The sequence below is a fragment of the Kogia breviceps genome, chromosome 7, assembly GCF_026419965.1.
Source record: "Kogia breviceps isolate mKogBre1 chromosome 7, mKogBre1 haplotype 1, whole genome shotgun sequence".
NCBI lineage: Eukaryota > Metazoa > Chordata > Mammalia > Artiodactyla > Physeteridae > Kogia > Kogia breviceps.
This window is the reverse complement of record NC_081316.1, coordinates 53,286,620-53,305,909: the sequence shown is the minus strand read 5'-3', so window position 1 is coordinate 53,305,909 and position 19,290 is coordinate 53,286,620. Positions and strand designations below refer to the sequence as shown.

The following is a 19,290-nucleotide window of genomic DNA, read 5'->3' as shown; positions in this document are numbered from 1 at the left end:
GTCCAGGAAGCACAGAGAGTCCCATACAAGATAAACCCAAGGGTAAACACGCCGAGACACATAATAATCAAACTGTCAAAAATTAAATACAAAGAAAACATATTAAAAGCAGCAAGGGAAAAACAACAAATAACACACAAGGGAATCCCCATAAGGCTAACATCTGATCTTTCAGCAGAAACTCTACAAGCCAGAAGGGAGTGGCAGGACATATTTAAAGTGATGAAGGAGAAAAACCTACAACCAAGATTACTCTACCCAGCAAGGATCTCATTCAGATTTGATGGAGAAATTAAAACCTTTACAGACAAGCAAAAGCTGAGAGAGTTCAGCACCACCAAACCAGCTTTACAACAAATGCTAAAGGAACTTCTCTAAGCAAGAAACATAAGAGAAGGAAAAGACCTACAAGAACAACCCGAAACAATTAAGTAAATGGTAATAGGAACGCACATATCAATAATTACCTTAAATGTAAACGGATTAAATGCTCCCACCAAAAGACACAGACTGGCTGAATGGATACAAAAACAGGACCCATATATATGCTGTCTACAAGAGACCCACTTCAGACCTAGGGACACTTACAGGCTGAAAGTGAGGGGATGGAAAAAGATATTCCATGCAAATGGAAATCAAAAGAAAGCTGGAGTAGCAATTCTCATATCAGACAAAATAGACTTTAAAATAAAAACTATTACAAGAGACAAAGAAGGACACTATATAATGATCAAGGGATCGATCCATGAAGAAGATATAACAATTGTAAATATTTATGCACCCAACATAGGCGCACCTCAATACATAAGGCAAATACTAACAGCCATAAAAGGGAAAATCGACGGTAACACAATCATAGTAGGGGACTTTAACACCCCACTGTCACCAATGGACAGATCATCCAAAATGAAAATAAATAAGGAAACACAAGGTTTAAATGATACATTATACAAGATGGATTTACTTGATATTTATAGGACATTCCATCCAAAAACAACAGAATACACATTTTTCTCAAGTGCCCATGGAACATTCTCCAGGATAGATCATATCTTGGGTCACAAATCTAGCCTTGGCAAATTTAAGAAAACTGAAATCGTATCAAGTATCTTTTCTGACCACAACGCTATGAGACTAGATATCAATTACAGGAAAAGATCTGTAATAAATACAAACACATGGAGGCTAAACAATACACTACTTAATAACGAAGTGATCACTGAAGAAATCAAAGAGGAAATCCAAAAGTACTTAGAAACAAATGACAAGGAGACACGACGACCCAAAACCTATGGGATACAGCAAAAGCAGTTCTAAGAGGGAAGTTTATAGCAATACAATCATACCTTAAGAAACAGGAAGCATCTCGAATAAACAACTTAACTTTGCACCTAAAGCAATTAGAGAAGGAAGAACAAAAAAACCCCAAATTTAGCAGAAGGAAAGAAATCATAAAGATCAGATCAGAAATTAATGAAAAAGAAATGAAGGAAACAATAGCAAAGATCAATAAAAGTAAAAGCTGGTTCTTGGAGAAGATAAATAAAATTGATAAACCATTAGCCAGACTCATCAAGAAAAAAAAGGGAGAAGACTCAAATCAATAGAATTAGAAATGAAAAAGGAGATGTAACAACTCACTCTTCAGAAATACAAAAGATTATTAGAGATTACTACAAGCAACTCTATGCCAATAAAATGGACAACCTGGAAGAAATGGACAAATTCTTAGAAATGCACAACCTGCCAAGATTGAACCAGGAAGAAATAGAAAATATGAACAGACCAATCACAAGCACTGAAATTGAAACTGTGATTAAAAATCTTCCAACAAACAAAAGCCCAGGACCAGATGGCTTCACAGGCGAATTCTATCAAACATTTAGAGAAGAGCTAACACCTATCCTTCTCAAACTCTTCCAAAAGATAGCAGAGGGAGGAACACTCCCAAACTCATTCTATGAGGCCACCATCACCCTGATACCAAAACCAGACAAAGACGTCACAAAGAAAGAAACCTATAGCCCAATATTACTGATGAACATAGATGCAAAAATCCTCAACAAAATACTAGCAAACAGAATCCAACAGCACATTAAAAGGATCATACACCATGATCAAGTGGGGTTTATTCCAGGAATGCAAGAATTCTTCAATATACGCAAATCAATCAACGTGATACACCATATCAACAAACTGAAGGAGAAAAACCATATGATCATCTCAATAGATGCAGAGAAAGCTTTTGACAAAATTCAACACCCATTTATGATAAAAACCCTGCAGAAAGTAGGCATAGAGGGAACTTTCCTCAATATAATAAAGGCAATATATGACAAACCCACAGCCAGCATTGTTCTCAATGGTGAAAAACTGAAACCATTTCCACTAAGATCAGGAACAAGACAAGGTTGCCCATTCTCACCACTCTTATTCAACCTAGTTTTGGAAGTTCTAGCCACAGCAATTAGAGAAAATAAAGAAATAAAAGGAATCCAAATAGGAAAAGAAGAAGTAAAGCTGTCACTGTTTGCAGATGATATGATACTATACATAGAGAATACTAAGGATGCTACCAGAAAACTACTAGAACTAATCAATGAATTTGGTAAAGTAGCAGGATACAAAATGAATGCACAGAAATCTCTGGCATTCTTATACACTAATGATGAAAAATCTGAGAATGAAATTAAGAAAACACTCCCATTTACCATTGCAACAAAAAGAATAAAATATCTAGGAATAAACCTACCTAAGGAGACAAAAGACTTGTATGCAGAAAACTATAAGACACTTAGGAAAGAAATTAAAGATGATACAAATAGGTGGAGAAATATACCATGTTCATGGATTGGAAGAATCAACATAGTGAAAATGACTCTATTACCCAAAGCAATCTACAGATTCAATGCAATCCCTATCAAATTACCACTGGCATTTTTTACAGAACTAGAACAAAGAATTTCACAATTTGTATGGAAACACAAAAGACCCCGAATAGCCAAAGCAATCTTGAGAATGAAAAATGGAGCTGGAGAAATCAGGCTCCCTGACTTCAGACTATACTACAAGGCCACAGTAATCAAGACAGTATGGTACTGGCAAAAAAAACAGAAATATAGATCAATGGAACAGGATAGAAAGCCCAGAGATAAACCCACACACATATGGTCACCTTATCTTTGATAAAGGAGGGAAGGAAACACAGTGAAGAAAAGACAGCCTCTTCAATAAGTGGTGCTGGGAAAACTGGACAGCTACCTGTAGAAGTATGAAATTAGAACACTCCCTAACACCATACACAAAAATAAACTCAAAATGGGTTACAGACCTAAATGTAAGGCCAGACACTATCAAACTCTTAGAGGAAAACATAGGCAGAACACTCTATGACATCAATCACAGCAAGATCCTTTTTGACCCATCTCCTTGAGAAATGGAAATCAAAACAAAAATAAACAAATGGGACCTAATGAAACTTAAAAGCTTTTGCACAGCAAAGGATACCATAAACAAGACAAAAAGACAACCCTCAGAATGGGAGAAAATATTTGCAAACGAAGCAACTGACAAAGGATTAATATCCAAAATTTATAAACAACTCATGCAGCTCAATAACAAAAAAACAAACAACCCAATCCAAAAATGGGCAGAAGAACTAAATAAACATTTCTCCAAAGAAGATATACAGATAGCCAACAAACACATGAAAGAATGCTCAACATCATTAATCATTAGAGAAATGCAAATCAAAACTACAATGAGATATCATCTCACACCAGCCAGATTGGCCATCATCAAAAACTCTAGAAACAATAAATGCTGGAGAGGGTGTGGAGAAAAGGGAATACTCTTGCACTGTTGGTGGGAATGTAAAATGATACAGCCACTATGGAGAACAGTTTGGAGGTTCCTTAAAAAACTACAAATAGAACTACCATATGACCCAGCAATCCCACTACTGGGCATATACCCTGAGAAAACCATTATTCAAAAAGAGTCATGTACCAAAATGTTTATTGCAGCTCTATTTATGATAGCCAGGACATGGAAGCAACCTAAGTGTCCATCAACAGATGAATGGATAAGGAAGATGTGGCACATATATACAATGGAATATTACTCAGCCATAAAAAGAAATGAAACTGAGTTATTTGTAATGAGGTGGATAGACCTGGAATCTGTCATACAGAGTGAAGTAAGTCAGAAGGATAAAAACAAATACCGTATGCTAACACATATATATGGAATCTAAAAAAAAAAAAATGCCATGAAGAGATTAGTGGTAGGATGGGAATAAAACACAGACCTACTAGAGCATGGACTTGAGGATATGGGGAGGGGGAAGGGTAAGCTGTGATGATGTGAGAGAGTGGCAGGGACATATACACACTACCAAATGTAAATTAGATAGCTAGTGGGAAGCTGCTGCATAGCACAGGGAGATCACCTCTGTGCTTTGTGACCACCTAGAGGGGTGGGATAGGGAGGGTGGGAGGGAGGGTGACAAAAGAGGGAAGAGTTATGGGAACATATGTATATGTATAACTGATTCACTTTGTTGTAAAGGAGAAACTAACACACTATTGTAAAACAGTTATACTCAAATAAAGATGTTAAAAAAAAAGAAATAAAAATATAATACTGTATGCATAAAACTTATATGTTATAACCCAATAAAAAAATGGTTAAAAAAAACATGGACCTTGAGGGCCATGTACAGAGACACACAGGTACAAATCTAACTCCACTTTTAATTGTGTGGCTGTATTAGTTCAGTAGAGTCTGAATTTCAAGTGGCAGAAAAGCAACTCAATATGCCATAAACAGATGAACAAAGAAACCAAAGAGGAATTTATTGCTTCATGTAAACTAGCAAGTTAAAGTTAAATCAGGAATCACATAGAGCTGGACCAAGTCCCATCTGAGTCACATGGGTTGTTTTTTTTTTTCACTTCTTCCTGCCCTTCTCTCTCTCAAGCTTGCCTCTTCATCTCTCTGTGTATTGGTGTGTGCCCATCTAACTGTCGCATGTCACATGGGATAAGAAAATAATGGCCATTTTCTATGGCCCCCTTTCCTAAAGTGTTGGTGGGGAATGGGGGAAGGCACAGGAGAGGACTCTGCATGGTTCAGTTGGATCACAAGCTCATCTCTAGATCTGTCACTTTAGCCGGGCAGCATGAGGTCCTTCGATTAGGAGACCAAAAAGGAAGATACATTGACTAGGAATCCTGCCAGAATCACATAGTACGTGTGGATATTGTTTTTTATCACTCTGTTTTCTTATCCATAAAATGGGAAATCACTCTCCCCTCAATAGGGTGGTAGTGATGATGAAATGACACTATATTTGGAAAAGATATAATATAGAACTGAGCAATAAATGATAACTATTAACATTTATTATAATAGTAAAATAAAAATGAAGAGTGCTATGTAGTAGAAACAGAAACAACCTTCTTTTCTTGATCTAGACAGGTATCTTTTGCTGGTCTTGTTAACCCACCTCCCTCTCCCCAAGGAAAGAGCAAATTTAAAGAGCAGGGACCCATGACTTTTATTCCTCATGTTTCCATGACAACAACTAACACAGAGAAAGGAAAGAAACTAACATATATTAAGCACTATGCATTTTAGTAGAGGCCTTGACATGTGATCTACTTAAATGCGCCAAACACAGCAACTTGCTCAGAGCAGTCATTTGATAGCTATTTGTTCAATAAATGCAAATTGATTGATGTTATACATCTGGCATAAGGTAACTTCTTAAAAGTTCAAGACGAAACAGAACACATTGTATTGTATTACAAGTAGTAGCAACTCTTTGATATTTCACATTAAAAAAAGAACTTTCATCAGATTTCTCTAAATTCTTTTCAAAGCAAATTTTGTCCTAATAGAAAGCATAATCTGGGCCAGCTGGAAATTTGAATTCCAGAGTCTTAGTCTACCATTACAGTTTCAGTAAGGACACTGCACTTAGGACTATACTAAGACTTGTGCCTGGGGATTAATATTCTGAAAAAGCAATCAAATCGAACAAGATAAGTTGATTTGTGGAAATGGGAAATTTCAGACTCATCAATGCAGTGAAATAATGTACATATGCTTCTCAGAGTTGTTTGCCCTCATCTTTTTTTTTTTTTTTTTTTCTTTGCCGTACGCGGGCCTCTCACTGCTGTGACCTCTTCCACTGCAGAGCACAGGCTCCGGAAGCGCAGGCCCAGCGGCCATGGCTCACGGGCCCAGCCGCTCCGCGGCACGCGGGATCCTCCCGGACCAGGGCATGAACCCGTGTCCCCTGCATCAGCAGGCAGACTCCCAACCACTGCGCCACCAGGGAAGCCCTGCCCTCATCTTTGAGAGTTGCTTTGGCTTAGTTCATCAGCACTTCTGACCTGTTTATTGGGATTTCTCATGCTTTTTTCTCTTATAATATTGGGGAGTTTGTGGTGCTTAGAGATGCCAGAAAGACAAGAATATTTTCAGGCAGAAAAAGCTGAGATGTAGCTGAATTTAAACACATGTGTAATGCTAGTTCCAACATCTGAGTGCAAGTCATGAATGGAGAAGTGATGACTAAATAGGTACATGAAAATAGTGGTATAAAGGTACCTCCTAGGATTCCTTCTCTGGAATAAAACCAGGACTGTACTCCATAGTGGGGTTAACATATTGCAATGGAGGAAACAAGAACCTCATACTGCTTTCTCCTATGGGCGTACTTTTTCCTTGTCATAGCTTTATTCCTATTTATTTGCACACTAGACATGTCACCCATTTAAAGAATTAGGCTGCTGGGTTGGAATCCTTGCTTTGCCAGTTGGTTTCAGCATGAGCTTTGCCAAGTTGCTCAATATCTCTGTACTTCAGTTTCTTCAGATATAAATTGAGGAGATGAGTATTTTCGTGGAGGGTCATTGAAGGAATTGAATGACATAATAAAGGTAAAGTTATAGATCAGTGATTGTCCCATAGTATGTGTTCTATAAATAACAGTTGATGTATCACTATAATGCAGCATGTGTTTGATGATTGAATCAATCAAGAGCTGTGCAAATTGGAAAAAATTAGTGTTACCTACAAAGATCAACAAGGCTGTAAGGCTGTGCAATGGTGCTGATCCTTAAAGAATGGGTGGGTTTCCAGGCAAAGAAAAGAAAAGAATATCACAAATAGTAGGACGAGGTAGCTGAACAAAGTAGTTCAAAATGGCTAGATCCCAGTGTTCCAGGAAGAAGATGGTAGGAACATATATTCTATTTCCTTAAATACAATTGGAGCTGCAGTCCCCACATTTAGAAACAAATCATGTTTTCAGAAGAAATATCTTGGTTTGAACATTTGACTTCTCTCTTGACACATGGTAAATTGTTTACATGTTTGAGTCTCCTACCTGATCATAACACCTTAAGCTCTGAGACCATGACTTAGTCATTTATATCTCCACAACAGTGCCTAGTCGAGTGCTGGGAATAGAGTCATTGTTCAATAAATATTTGTTGAGGGAGTTAAGGAATCACTGAATCAATGAGTATTCATTTTGAAGACTGTATACATAACAATTTTCTGTGATAGGTGAGGGTTAGAAGATACTTAGTTCTGATTTGCCATACATATCTTAGACATCACGTTTCAGTATATGTTTAGAAAAAAAAGCCAATCTCACTGACTAGAGATTCCATGGTAATGAGAGCTATTGTCAGGATGCTCAGATGTTTTAAAAGCGACCAGTAATTGTAACTCAATCAAAAATGAATATCTCTGAATTGGGAGGTGATCTTTGGAAGCACTGGTAGAGGAGTAGAGAAGTGAGACAGGGAAGGAAAGGAAACCAAAAAGGGTGTGATAATGAGCAGGTTACCACTGTGTGGAACTTTGCCTCAATCCCGCCCGCTGGGGATCTCTGAGTGAATAGAGCAAGGCTCAGATTCACCCTACCTGAGGGGTGAGGAACTTGGAGTATTTATCTGCCAGTTTATGTCAGTCTCAGATGAGGCTGCTCCTGGAGGTGTTAACTCTGTAGCACTCCCGCCTGTCCAGCATGCAAGACAAATATGCTTCATGCACCCAGAGAACATTTTAAGGCAGCGCTGTAGGGATTTCAGGGGATTGCAATGGAGGCCATATGCTGAGGGCATATGGACACTTCCTTTGTTATGGCCTAGCATAGCCCATACTTTGCACTACCCAGATTCACTCATGCTGCAGGTTAAGTTCATTCTGTCCTTTCACTGATTATTTTAGGAGGTCACTTGTCACAATTCCACAAGAGAGAGAGAGAAAGAAAGAAAGAAAGAAAGAAAGAAAGAAAGAAAGAAAGAAAGAAAGAAAGAAAGAAAGAAAGAAAGAAAGAAAGAAAGAAAAGAAAGAAAGAAAGAGAGAGAGAACTTACAAGAGGAGGCCTATAGTCTCAACTGTTGTAGTTAATCTTGAAACCATAATCAATATTTGTCGTTTCCCTCCTTTATTACCTCCATGCCCTCAACCAAACTGCTTCCCATCTAGGTTCATCATGTGGTGCAATAACTCAGCCTTTTATCCCTGAGAGAATGAGTCCCTGGTTACTTGTCCTCATTAAGATATTGTTGCTGCCATTGCCCTTTTGTTTCTCACCAGGGACGCATCAACAGATAGGCCAGTGAGTTGAATGATTTCCAGACATATTCCTCCTGCTCCATTATTTAGCAGCAACCCTATGTCCTCCTCATAATCAGGATGAATTACTCCTGTCTGTATAGTAACTGCCTTCTCTGACTGCTGGCCTGTGGGCATAAGAGCCAAGAAGAATCAGGCAGCAGCTGAAGCTGTAGAATTACTGTGTGCCCTGGTAGACATATCAAGACTTCTAATTCTGCAGAACTGGAAGTTGTAAAAAGGGGAAGGCCACTTTCTTTTTCTTTTTAATTTATTTTATTGCAGTATAGTTGATTTATAATGTTGTGTTGATTTCTGCTGTATAGCAAAGTGATTCCATTATACATATATAATACATACACATTCTTTTTCATACTCTTTTCCATTATGGTTTCTCGTAGGATACTGAATATAGTTCCCTGGGCTATACAGTAGAACAGGAAGCCCATTTTCTTTCTTTTTTTTTTTTTAAAGAAGATGTTGGGGGTAGGAGTTTATTAATTTTATTTATTTATTTTTGCTGTGTTGGGTCTTCATTTCTGTGTGAGGGATTTCTCTAGTTGTGGCAAGTGGGGGCCACTCCTCATCGCGGTGTGCGAGCCTTTCACTATCGCGGCCTCTCCCGTTGCGGAGCACAGGCTCCAGACACACAGGCTCAGTAGTTGTGGCTCACAGGTCTAGTTGCTCGGCAGCATGTGGGATCTTCCCAGACCAGGGCTCGAACCCGTGTCCCCTGCATTGGCAGGCAGATTCTCAACCACTGCGCCACCAGGGAAGCCCGGGAAGCCCATTTTCTTAAGTGGATTATTTAAAGAGCTAGTGGGAGGTTTCATTCCTACTTCCACCTTTCGATGCTAGCTATTCATGACTCAGCACTACACATACTAACATCATTTAATAGTACAACCACATCTTGAACCTTAACCATGTAGAGTGTCATTCCCAGCAGAACACAACAACATATTTACAATCTCAAACCTGGTCTACAGAGAACAGTCACCACTGAGCTTCTCACTGAATCTGCCATACCTCTCTGGGGACATTCCTTATTGCTTTAGTGAAGGGAGTGTCTTCTAGACTCTCCTGGGAAACAAAATCAACCTGTAGTTTCTCTGACATTACAGAATAAATACATTTTAACATGCCCACCTCTCTGAGACCTTGGTACTCTTCTCCAGTGCTTTGCCAAGGTAGTTCTGGCAACTTCACATCATTTATTTTAGGCCAACATCCTTTCCAAGCTTCAAGGAGCTATTCCAGTAGCACATTGGGATCAGCTCCAGGTATACTTGCCAGAATGTTAAAAATTAACTAATGAAAGAGTGCTCTCACAGAAATAATGATCTGGTCTTACATTCTGTCCTCCCTGATCTAGCATCTCAAGACCAATTCCTCTGAATGTTTTCTGGATTCCTACTAGAATTTATTAGCCAGGTTCTGTAGTTCACTTGATCATCCATTTCATCCTACAACATAGATCATACTTTTCCACTCAAGTCATACTGAGACTTGATCCTAATTATTTGTCCAGAAGCAATGAGGGAAGATGGGAACAGAGCTTTAGAGGGAAATATCACTATATAAAACATCTTACTGGGCTTCCCTGGTGGCACAGTGGTTGAGAGTCCGCCTGCCGATGCAGGGGACGCAGGTTCGTGCCCCGGTCCGGTAAGATCCCGCATGCCGTGGAGCGGCTGGGCCTGTGAGCCATGGCCGATGACCCTGTGCGTCCAGAGCCTGTGTTCCACAACACGAGAGGCCACAACAGTGAGAGGCCCGCGTACCACAAAAAAACCCCAAAGAAACAAAAAAAACCCCATCCTACTGAGGTGAGGCTTTAACATGGTAATTGACTGTTTTCCAACTGTAAAGGGTAAAGGCCTCTTTTTCTGGAGCAGAGTTTCAGAAGATTCTCTGGGTTCAAGACTCTTAAGAGCATCTACCCAAATATCTCCTCCAATGTTTCAGTGTCTGACTCTTTCCCTATAAAGATCCTGATTATAGTGGAGAAGACTTGCTAGCTCTGTGAATTCAGCCTCTTTTATAACTCTACTTTTCCTAAAATTAAATCTTAGGCCCGATTTTCAGCATGGTCTATCCTGTAGCTGAAGGAAACGATGGTCATTTTGATTGTTGCTTGGAGGTCTTTAAACTTTTACACCAAATCTTGAGTTGAGTGTTGGCCGACCCAAGTCTGTAATTTTTTCCCCTATGGAGTTTTATGGAAGTTAACTCTGCAATCTCATGTCTTTCAAATACAAGAGCAATAGGGTTTTACTTCTGTCTGTATTCTATCCCAATCCACCTCATGAGAGTCTTAGTAATTATGGTGCTATAGCCTGCCAGGGATTAGCTCCCCTACATTATCCACCAGCAAGGGGGTCCCTGCTACCACCTGGTAGTGAATCATTCAGTTCCAACGCTGGTATTGAGGATCTGCTTCCTAAACCACCTCTGTCCCAACTAACTTAGGTGAGGTTTGGGTTCCCATATAAGACCCTGAAACAGGATTTGAGTGAAAGTAGTTTATTTGGTAAGTGACCTAGGAAGCACCAGTAGAGGAGTGGGGAAGTGAGGAAAGAAGGAAATGAAGCCAATAAAGGAGGCAGCAGGTAGGAAGGTTTCCCCTGTGGGAACCAAGGACTATTAGTACCACTGGGGTTGTCTAAGAGGCTGCATAGAGCATGCCTCAGAACTGGTCTTCCCAAGAGACAAAGAACCTAAGGTATTCATCCCCCAGTCCCTGCTATCATTGGTTTTGGGTTGCTCTGGAGACATTAACTCACTGGCCTGCCTGCCTCATGCATCAAGGGTTCCAGAGGCCAGAGAATGCCCTTAGGGAAAGGGTCACAAAGACAAATAATAGGAAGCTGTGTGGTTGGTACTTATGGAAACAATGACTGCCAAGACAATACGGAGAGGACACCCCCAAACATCGGTTACAAAGCTCCTGTGAGTGCATTATGAATATTAATGAAAAAGAGTGCCTTTAAACAGTAGTAGCCACCTGCATCATACCTGCACCACAGCCATTGTGTAAAGCAAGATATCACCATGCACATTTTAGTTGTTTCTCTGTATGTTGATTAGCTTGGCACCTTTCCTGACCAGAATACATGAGGATATATTCCTCTGCTTAACCAAAAATGTGTATATGTACTGCTTGCTTTCCTGACCTAAATGCCAATGTGAACTGTAGGCATAGATGCTCTGGATTCATCTCTGTTTTAATAGTACCATTCCTTTAAGTGTATATTTCGCATCTCTTTTTTGAAATTAAATTTTAGAAATGGGTCTTGAGAACTATGGACACACAGTCAACAAAAATATTTAGAATACTAAGAAACTTAAAGCACTTGCAGAAATAAGGAAACAGCATCTTTTAATGTTTTATTTTCACTTGTGAAAATATATATAATATGTATTACACGCACAGAAGAGTCCCACAGCTTGAGTCAAAGAAAGCTAAAAGAAAGGCACATACGAGGGGCAGTCTTTTCATAAAGTTTTCAGTTAAACCAACATTCAGGGCATGGCAAGGGACAGTAAAAGCAACAAAAGCACAGGAAGCCTGTGTACATGACTCTGAAGAGCTAAATCAGAGACAACTTTAGGTCTGTTGAGAATGGAGGTCATCTCTGGAGAAAATACTGTTTCTACTTAGTAGGCCTATCAGACCAACAGAGGATGTACTGAAATCTGAACAAAGACACCAGGGGCCAAGTGAAAGCCAATGCTTAACTTGACAGCTAGCCTGTTCTTCTGCCCCTTCTCTTTCAGACCTGAGGCCTCGGCTGACTCAAAGAAGCAAATAACAGGGCCGACTCTGGCCCTGCACAATTACGGTCAGCTACAAGACAGAATTTTGTAACAGACTAAATATTTTAAAAGCTTGTAAACACTGTGCTGATGCTGAGAAAAACATAAAAAGAACATTTGCTATTTCTCTTAGAGGAAAGATACAGGCATAGATCTTTGGCTTGCCCCAGGTGTATCCCTATCCTGATATTTGCCCAAAATGGTAGGAACTGAGACACAATCCATGAGATGATTGGATCACTTCCATCATATGCCAGCACAGGAGCCTACTAGGATTTAGCGCAGCTGGAGCAGCTGGCAACCCTGGGAGATGTGAGATGGGGCTTCACGATGTCAGGCTGAATGGACTCCATCAGGTCACACTCGTTCGCAAGTATATGTTTCACCAGGCATCTGGAAGCTTCATCAATGTTGATGTTTTCCTAAGGGGAAAAAACAGCTCTTATTATTCAATATTCTACAGTGATGCTATGGCAGAGATTTATATGAGACCAAAGGGCAGTATTTAAATATCTCTTCCTAAACCCTATCCATGCATCCTCTTTCTGTTCCCTTCACTCTCATTTATTGCCTCTAAGAACTTTACTCTTTAGTCCTTCACAAAAGTAAAATATGTATTTGTTTTGTCACTTAGGAGGAATAGTGTTTGGTGGGCTCACTTAGTAGACTGAATTTAAATTAGAGGGCAATTTTCTTATTTTTATAGACTCTTACATTATAGCATAATATTGTAGAAGACACAGTAAGTCTTCAGTCTAAATTAGGTTCATAATTGCACTCTGCCACATACTACCTTTGTGACCTTGATATGAAATAGGAATAATGAGACACCTCTTGCAGCGTCATTAGTGGTTTCACAAGTACTTCGGGCTCTCTGCCTTCTGGTCAAATGGTAGGAGTGCCCTGCTCTGACCTCTTTGAAGTTAGGCATGGACACGTGACTTTCATGGGACAATGAAATGGGAGGATAAATGATGTATCTCACTTTCACTTTCGTGTAGAAGCAATAAGAGACAATGCTCAATTCAGCATGTTTTTTTCTCCCTGCTTCTGCAAACACGGAAAGCACAGAGATGGAAATTCTCTTGGCCTAAGTCTATGAATGAGGTTCAAAAAGAGCCAAGTATCCTATGATGATTCATGTACGATGAATGAGAATTATGACCTTAAGCCACTGAGATTTGGGGTTGTTTATTACAGTGACATTACTTAGACCATCCAGGTGGACATAACTCTTCAAAGAAAAATATGAAATCAGAAATATGAATCTAGTTTCAAGAATGAACTAAGCTTCAACTTGGAGAAAATATGGAGCAAACCTTTGAATCTAAAATATATTGTTTCATTCTTGGGAATCCATTCCATGGCAATAAAAGCATTTGTGCCTCAGGAAAGATGTACAAGAATGTTTATTGTAGAAATTTTCATAACCAATAAAAAAGGAAAAAAGAAGAGAAAGAAAACAGAAGAACTGGAAAAGCTGAGGGCGCTCATGAACAGGAATGGAATACACACAACATGGAATATTACGCAATAGCAGAACATGGATGAACCTTGAAAACATCATGCTAAGTGAAAGAAGCCAGTCACGAAGGACCACATATTGTATGATTCATTTACGTGAAATGTCCAAAATAGGCAAGTCCAAGGAGACAGAAAACAGATTGTTGGTGGTTGGCTAGGGCCGGGTGGGGAGAGTGATGGTAGGGAATTGGAGTGATTGCTAGTGGATGCAGGGTGGGTGGTGTTTCTTTTTGGAGTGATGAAAATGTTCTAAAATTGGTTGCAGTGATGCTTGCACAACTCTGGATATACTAAAAACCATTGGATTCTACACCTTAAAGGGGTGAATTGTACGGCATGTGAATTACATCTCAATAGAGTTATAGGAAAAGAATGAGATTACTGCGTCAAATATATATATATAGTTTATTCAGTAACTATAGATTAAGTTGCCTTTTCTCTGCTAGTCAGGAAACTGAGAAATACAGGATATTTACTACTAATATACTAAACAAAAAACCTTGATCTCTTGTAAAGTCAGATTTGACTGTCTTTATCACAATTTGTAGAACTTCTCTGACGTGTCTCCTTATATTCAATGGAAAGAGAGAAGGACATTTTTGTCAAATTGTTTTGCCCCAAGGCCTTGTTATCCAATCTGAAGTATAACTATTTATCCCTAATTTTTGTATGTATGTCAGCGTTGCCGATATATTTTGAGATCATTGCACGAAATCATATTACATGGAAAATGTAGGAGGTAGTGATGTTTTCCAAATGGTATCTATGGCTAATGCAATTAGTTGTAAATATTCATTAGCACATTTCCGATCATTCAAGCCCAACCCTGAGTTCACTTGCTATGAAAGCTTAAGGTAACGTTTCAAGTTCCAGAAATAACAAACCTCTCCCATTTACAGAGCCTTAATAAAAATTCCTCTGAGGGTTTCTAAATCTAAAACAAGGTGAAGTTCTGGTTGCTTTTTTGTTTGTTTGTGATGTCGTTGTTACTCGTTTTTATACCAGACCAGAATTCACGTCTCTGAGCTTCCCTTTCCTCATCTATATGACGTTCTCAATGAGAATACTTATCTAATAGAAAATTGCTTTTCTTTATGAGATGTAGGGGTTATTGGTGCTTTCACAGTGCCGGGCACTTCATATACATAATCTTATTTAAACCCATTTAAAGCCCTATAAGGCGAGGATTCGTTTTTTGTTCTTGTTTATTTTGTTGTTATTGTTGGGGTAGAGGTGAGAGTGACCTTTCTCCCTTCAGCTGAAGTATCTGCCTTATGCCATGGAAACCAGTCCATAGGGAGTAGCCATACTTCTGCCCTCTTCCCATTAGCCCGTGCTCACCATGCCTTCTGTCACTCTTCTTCTTCCTAGTATCAGGCCCAGGGATCACTTTTAAACTACCTGCTCCAAGGAAGCAATCTGATGTAGGCAGAATCTGGATCTTTGGGACAGACCCAGGTCAATGCTTTGCTCTCGGGTCCAGCCTCTTGTTTACGTGATCAGTGAGAAGCCTGGCCCATGGTCCTCCGCTGCATTTTGGGGGGGGGGGGTGATTCGTGGGCCTCTCACTGTTGGGGCCTCTCCCATTGCGGAGCACAGGCTCCGGATGCGCAGGCTCAGCGGCCATGGCTCACGGGCCCAGCCACTGAGCGGCAGGTGGGATCCTCCCGGACCAGGGCACGAACCTGTGTCCCCTGCATCGGCAGGCAGACTCCCAACCACTGTGCCACCAGGGAAGCCCCTCCACTGCCTCTTATTCAAGGAAAGTGGGGAAGTGTAGCCTCACTTAGCCTCCCAGGCCTTGGCCTCTAGGGCCAGCACAACTCACTAAAGAAGCTCTACATTTGGGTGGTTTGAAGGTGCTTTCCTAGCCATTAATAAACACAGACTTTGATTCTCTTTTGGCTATTGCTTGTGTGTTGGGGAGCGAGCAACAACATCCCACCCCAAATACCAAACACAGGATATCATCGTATCTGTTTACAGGTAAGAAAACTTAAGTTTAGGGCTTCCCTGGTGGCGCAGTGGTTGAGAGTCCGCCTGCCAATGCAGGGGACGCGGGATCGTGCCCCGGTCTGGGAAGATCCCACATGCCGCGGAGCGGCTGGGCCCGTGAGCCATGGCCACTGAGCCTGCGCGTCCGGAGCCTGTGCTCCACAACGGGAGAGGCCACAACAGTGAGAGGCCCGCGTACCGCAAAAAAAAAAAAAAAGAAAGGAAACTTAAATTTAGAGAGATTAAGAGACTTCCCCCACAAAAGCATGCAGCAGATGGGTTTGAGGGCCAGAACTCACACCCAGGTGAGTTCTGACATGAAAGCCTGGCTCTTACCAAGCTATATTCCTTTTCAAGACTGTTTTGAAAATCAAGTGCAATAACAAATAAAAGTTCTTACTACAGGGTTAGGCCCAGTGGGTGCAAAATAAATCTTAGTCCCCTTCTCTTTCATAAAGCAGGTTTTAAGCATCAAAAAGGGCCTTCCTTCACATACAAGTTAGATTTGAGAGTAGTGTATTTAGTACCTCCACTCAAATATTAACACCATAGTTAAATAGGGCTTTCTTTCATAAATGTACAAATTGGCAAAATCTACTAACGAAGAGGGTGAAGTGTGGACAAATGAATGAAAATCCATCATCATTATGAGAAAAACAACTAAAACCTAAGCCCAATTAGTGGCAGCCTAGCAGGATCATTTTAGTAAAAGATAAGATGATGCTGGTGAAATTGTGACCTTTAACCCACTGAGTAAAGGCTGGCTGGTGTTAGGACTAAGGAAGGAGATTATGCAGGATGGGGTTCTGGACCAAGGAAACCATCCAAACCAAGGAGTGGCTGTACCTGCTTTTAGATTTTATATAGGAACAGGGTAGCAGTCCAGGATGACTGAGTCACAGTCATTCAATTAATATTATTTAGAGTCCCACTAAGTATGAGGAATACAAAGATAAAGAGGTTAAAATAAGCTCTGTCCTTGACTGAGCTTATACTAGCAAAACAACAGAGGCATAAGGTTGGAAAGGGCATCTGGAGCCAGGTTACTGCACAGCCTTGAATGCTAAGTTGGCCAGATAGAGTCACTGAGGCTTTTTTGCAACTGAAGTGTCAATAAACACAATCCGATACTAGACAAAACTATATGGACCCTTAGCACTCTTTTTAATTACTTAATCTTTCCTTGAGCACTTAGGAAATACCTATCATGTGTACCATGGTGCTGGTTGCCATGGCTACCTATTTCAGATTGGAACCTTCAAGAGGAAGCCAGAAAGAGGAGCATGTACTTATATTGATCACATGCTTTCTACAAAAGGGTACAATGTATAGTGTCTAGAGGACAGGTCTGAAGCCAAACTCTAATCTCAGCTCCCACTTTCTGCTTGTGTGACCTTGGGAAAACTGTTTCAACTACTCCACTCCACACCTTAGTTTCCTCCTCTGTAAAAAGGGAATCAAGAGATCTACTTTATAGGTGATTTAAAGTTAATACATGTTAATACTTAGAACATGTGAGACACTTAGAACAGTCAAGAGGATAGGGCATATATTCAATAAATGTTATCTACATATTCTCCTCATTTAATTATCAGGAGAACATGATAATGTGTGTATTCTATTCCCTCACTTTGCAGCTGAAGAAACTGAGATTGAGTAGGCATAAGTGGCTGGCCCCAAGACACACATTGGTAAGTGGTAGGGCCAGGTGTGAGTCCAGGGAGAACAGTAAACACTAATATTTGCCGTGATCTTTACTATATACTCACTACAAAAAGGCAAGATGTATAGTGTTTAGGGCACATGCTTGGAGCCCCTTATCTCAAGTCCCCCTAAATATTTCCCCCAAATAAATAAAGGAACACAGCATGGGCAGGGTGTGTGTTGCCAGCATTAAAAGGGTAAGAAGTTGCAGTCAGGGCCTCAGGCAAGGCATTGCTGGTCCTTCTGTCTTTCTGTACACCACTGAAGTCACAGCCAAGACAGACTAGGAGAAGGGATAGCAATACAGAACTAACTTCCCTCTCCCCTTCTGTGCAAAGTGAGCGTGAATAATCAAACCCTGCCTGATAAAACTATAGGTTTGGATCTTTTGGGCAATTAGATTCCAATATAATTGATTGTGCTACTTGGCAGCCAAGCAGACACAGCCAAGCCCACATTTTCTAGGTAACTGTTAAGAAGCAGAGCTGCTGGTATAAGTGCAAAATACTACCTGGGAATTTTTATTGATGTTTATTCTAGAGAGCTGTAACAACACCTCCAGGAGCATCTTTTTGTTTTGTTTTGTTTTGTTTTGCTGTACGCGGGCCTCTCACTGCTGTGGCCTCTCCCGTTGCGGAGCACAGGCTCCGGACGCGCAGGCTCAGCGGCCATGGCTCACAGGCCCAGCCACTCCGCGGCATGTGGGATCTTCCCGGACCGAGGCACGAACCCGTGTCCCCTGCATCAGCAGGCGGACTCTCAACCACTACACCACCAGGGAAGCCCTCCAAGAGCATCTTTTGCTGTAAAGGTAAATTATACATCCTATGGCTTTCAAGACACGTACACTTAGACTGAATCTGACTGTGATTTATTTACATATTTGCAATATGACAAGATGGTCTGTTGTGCTGACTACTTTAGGTTGATGTGTGCTCATCTTTATGTCTCTGCTCAGAATCTTTTAATTTATATCAATAAGCATGCGTGAGAAATAAGCTTAAAATGCCTAACAAAGCATTTTAGTAAAAACAAATGGTAGTAACTACCAGAGTATTATTGTGTCTACTCCCAGCTGGGCATATAGCAGGTGCTTTACTTATGAGATATTGTTCACATCCAATCCTTACGAAAATCTATTTAAGAACCAATAGCCATATTTTAAAGGTAAGGAAACTTTAACCTTTAACAAGGTTGAGTAACTTAACAGTGGAGCAAGATCTTGGTCAATCTGTCATTCCAAGCAAGAGTGCCCTAACTGCACTTTCTATTCTGCTCCCATACATTACATGACCGTACCTCCAAGGATTAAAACAGATATTAAAATAGTTTTATTTCTAAATCAGTAGTTCTCAGTCCTGGCTGCGTATTCAAGTCACTTGGAGAGTTCAAAAAAATCTATTACCAGGACCCTCCTCCTAGACATTCATCTGGGATGAGGCCCAGCATAAGTATTTTTTAAAGATCTTCCACTTCTTTAAAATGTGCATCCAATAAAAAGAACGAAATAATGCCACTTACAGCAACATGGATGGACCTAGAGATTGTCATACTGAGTGAAGCAAGTGAGACAGAGAAAGACAAATATCATATGATATCACCTATATG

General features: G+C 40.3%; 1 protein-coding gene across 1 annotated transcript in view; it reads right to left on the bottom strand.

Moving 5' to 3' along the window:
• Positions 1-12,005: 12,005 nt before the first annotated feature.
• Positions 12,006-19,290, bottom strand: part of RAB38 (RAB38, member RAS oncogene family) — a 63,900-nt gene continuing 56,615 nt past the window's right edge. The window contains exon 3 of the mRNA XM_059070425.2: positions 12,006-12,881. Within this exon, the coding sequence (XP_058926408.1) occupies positions 12,729-12,881 (153 nt within the window). The 3' untranslated portion in view covers positions 12,006-12,728. The remainder of the gene's footprint in view (positions 12,882-19,290) is intronic.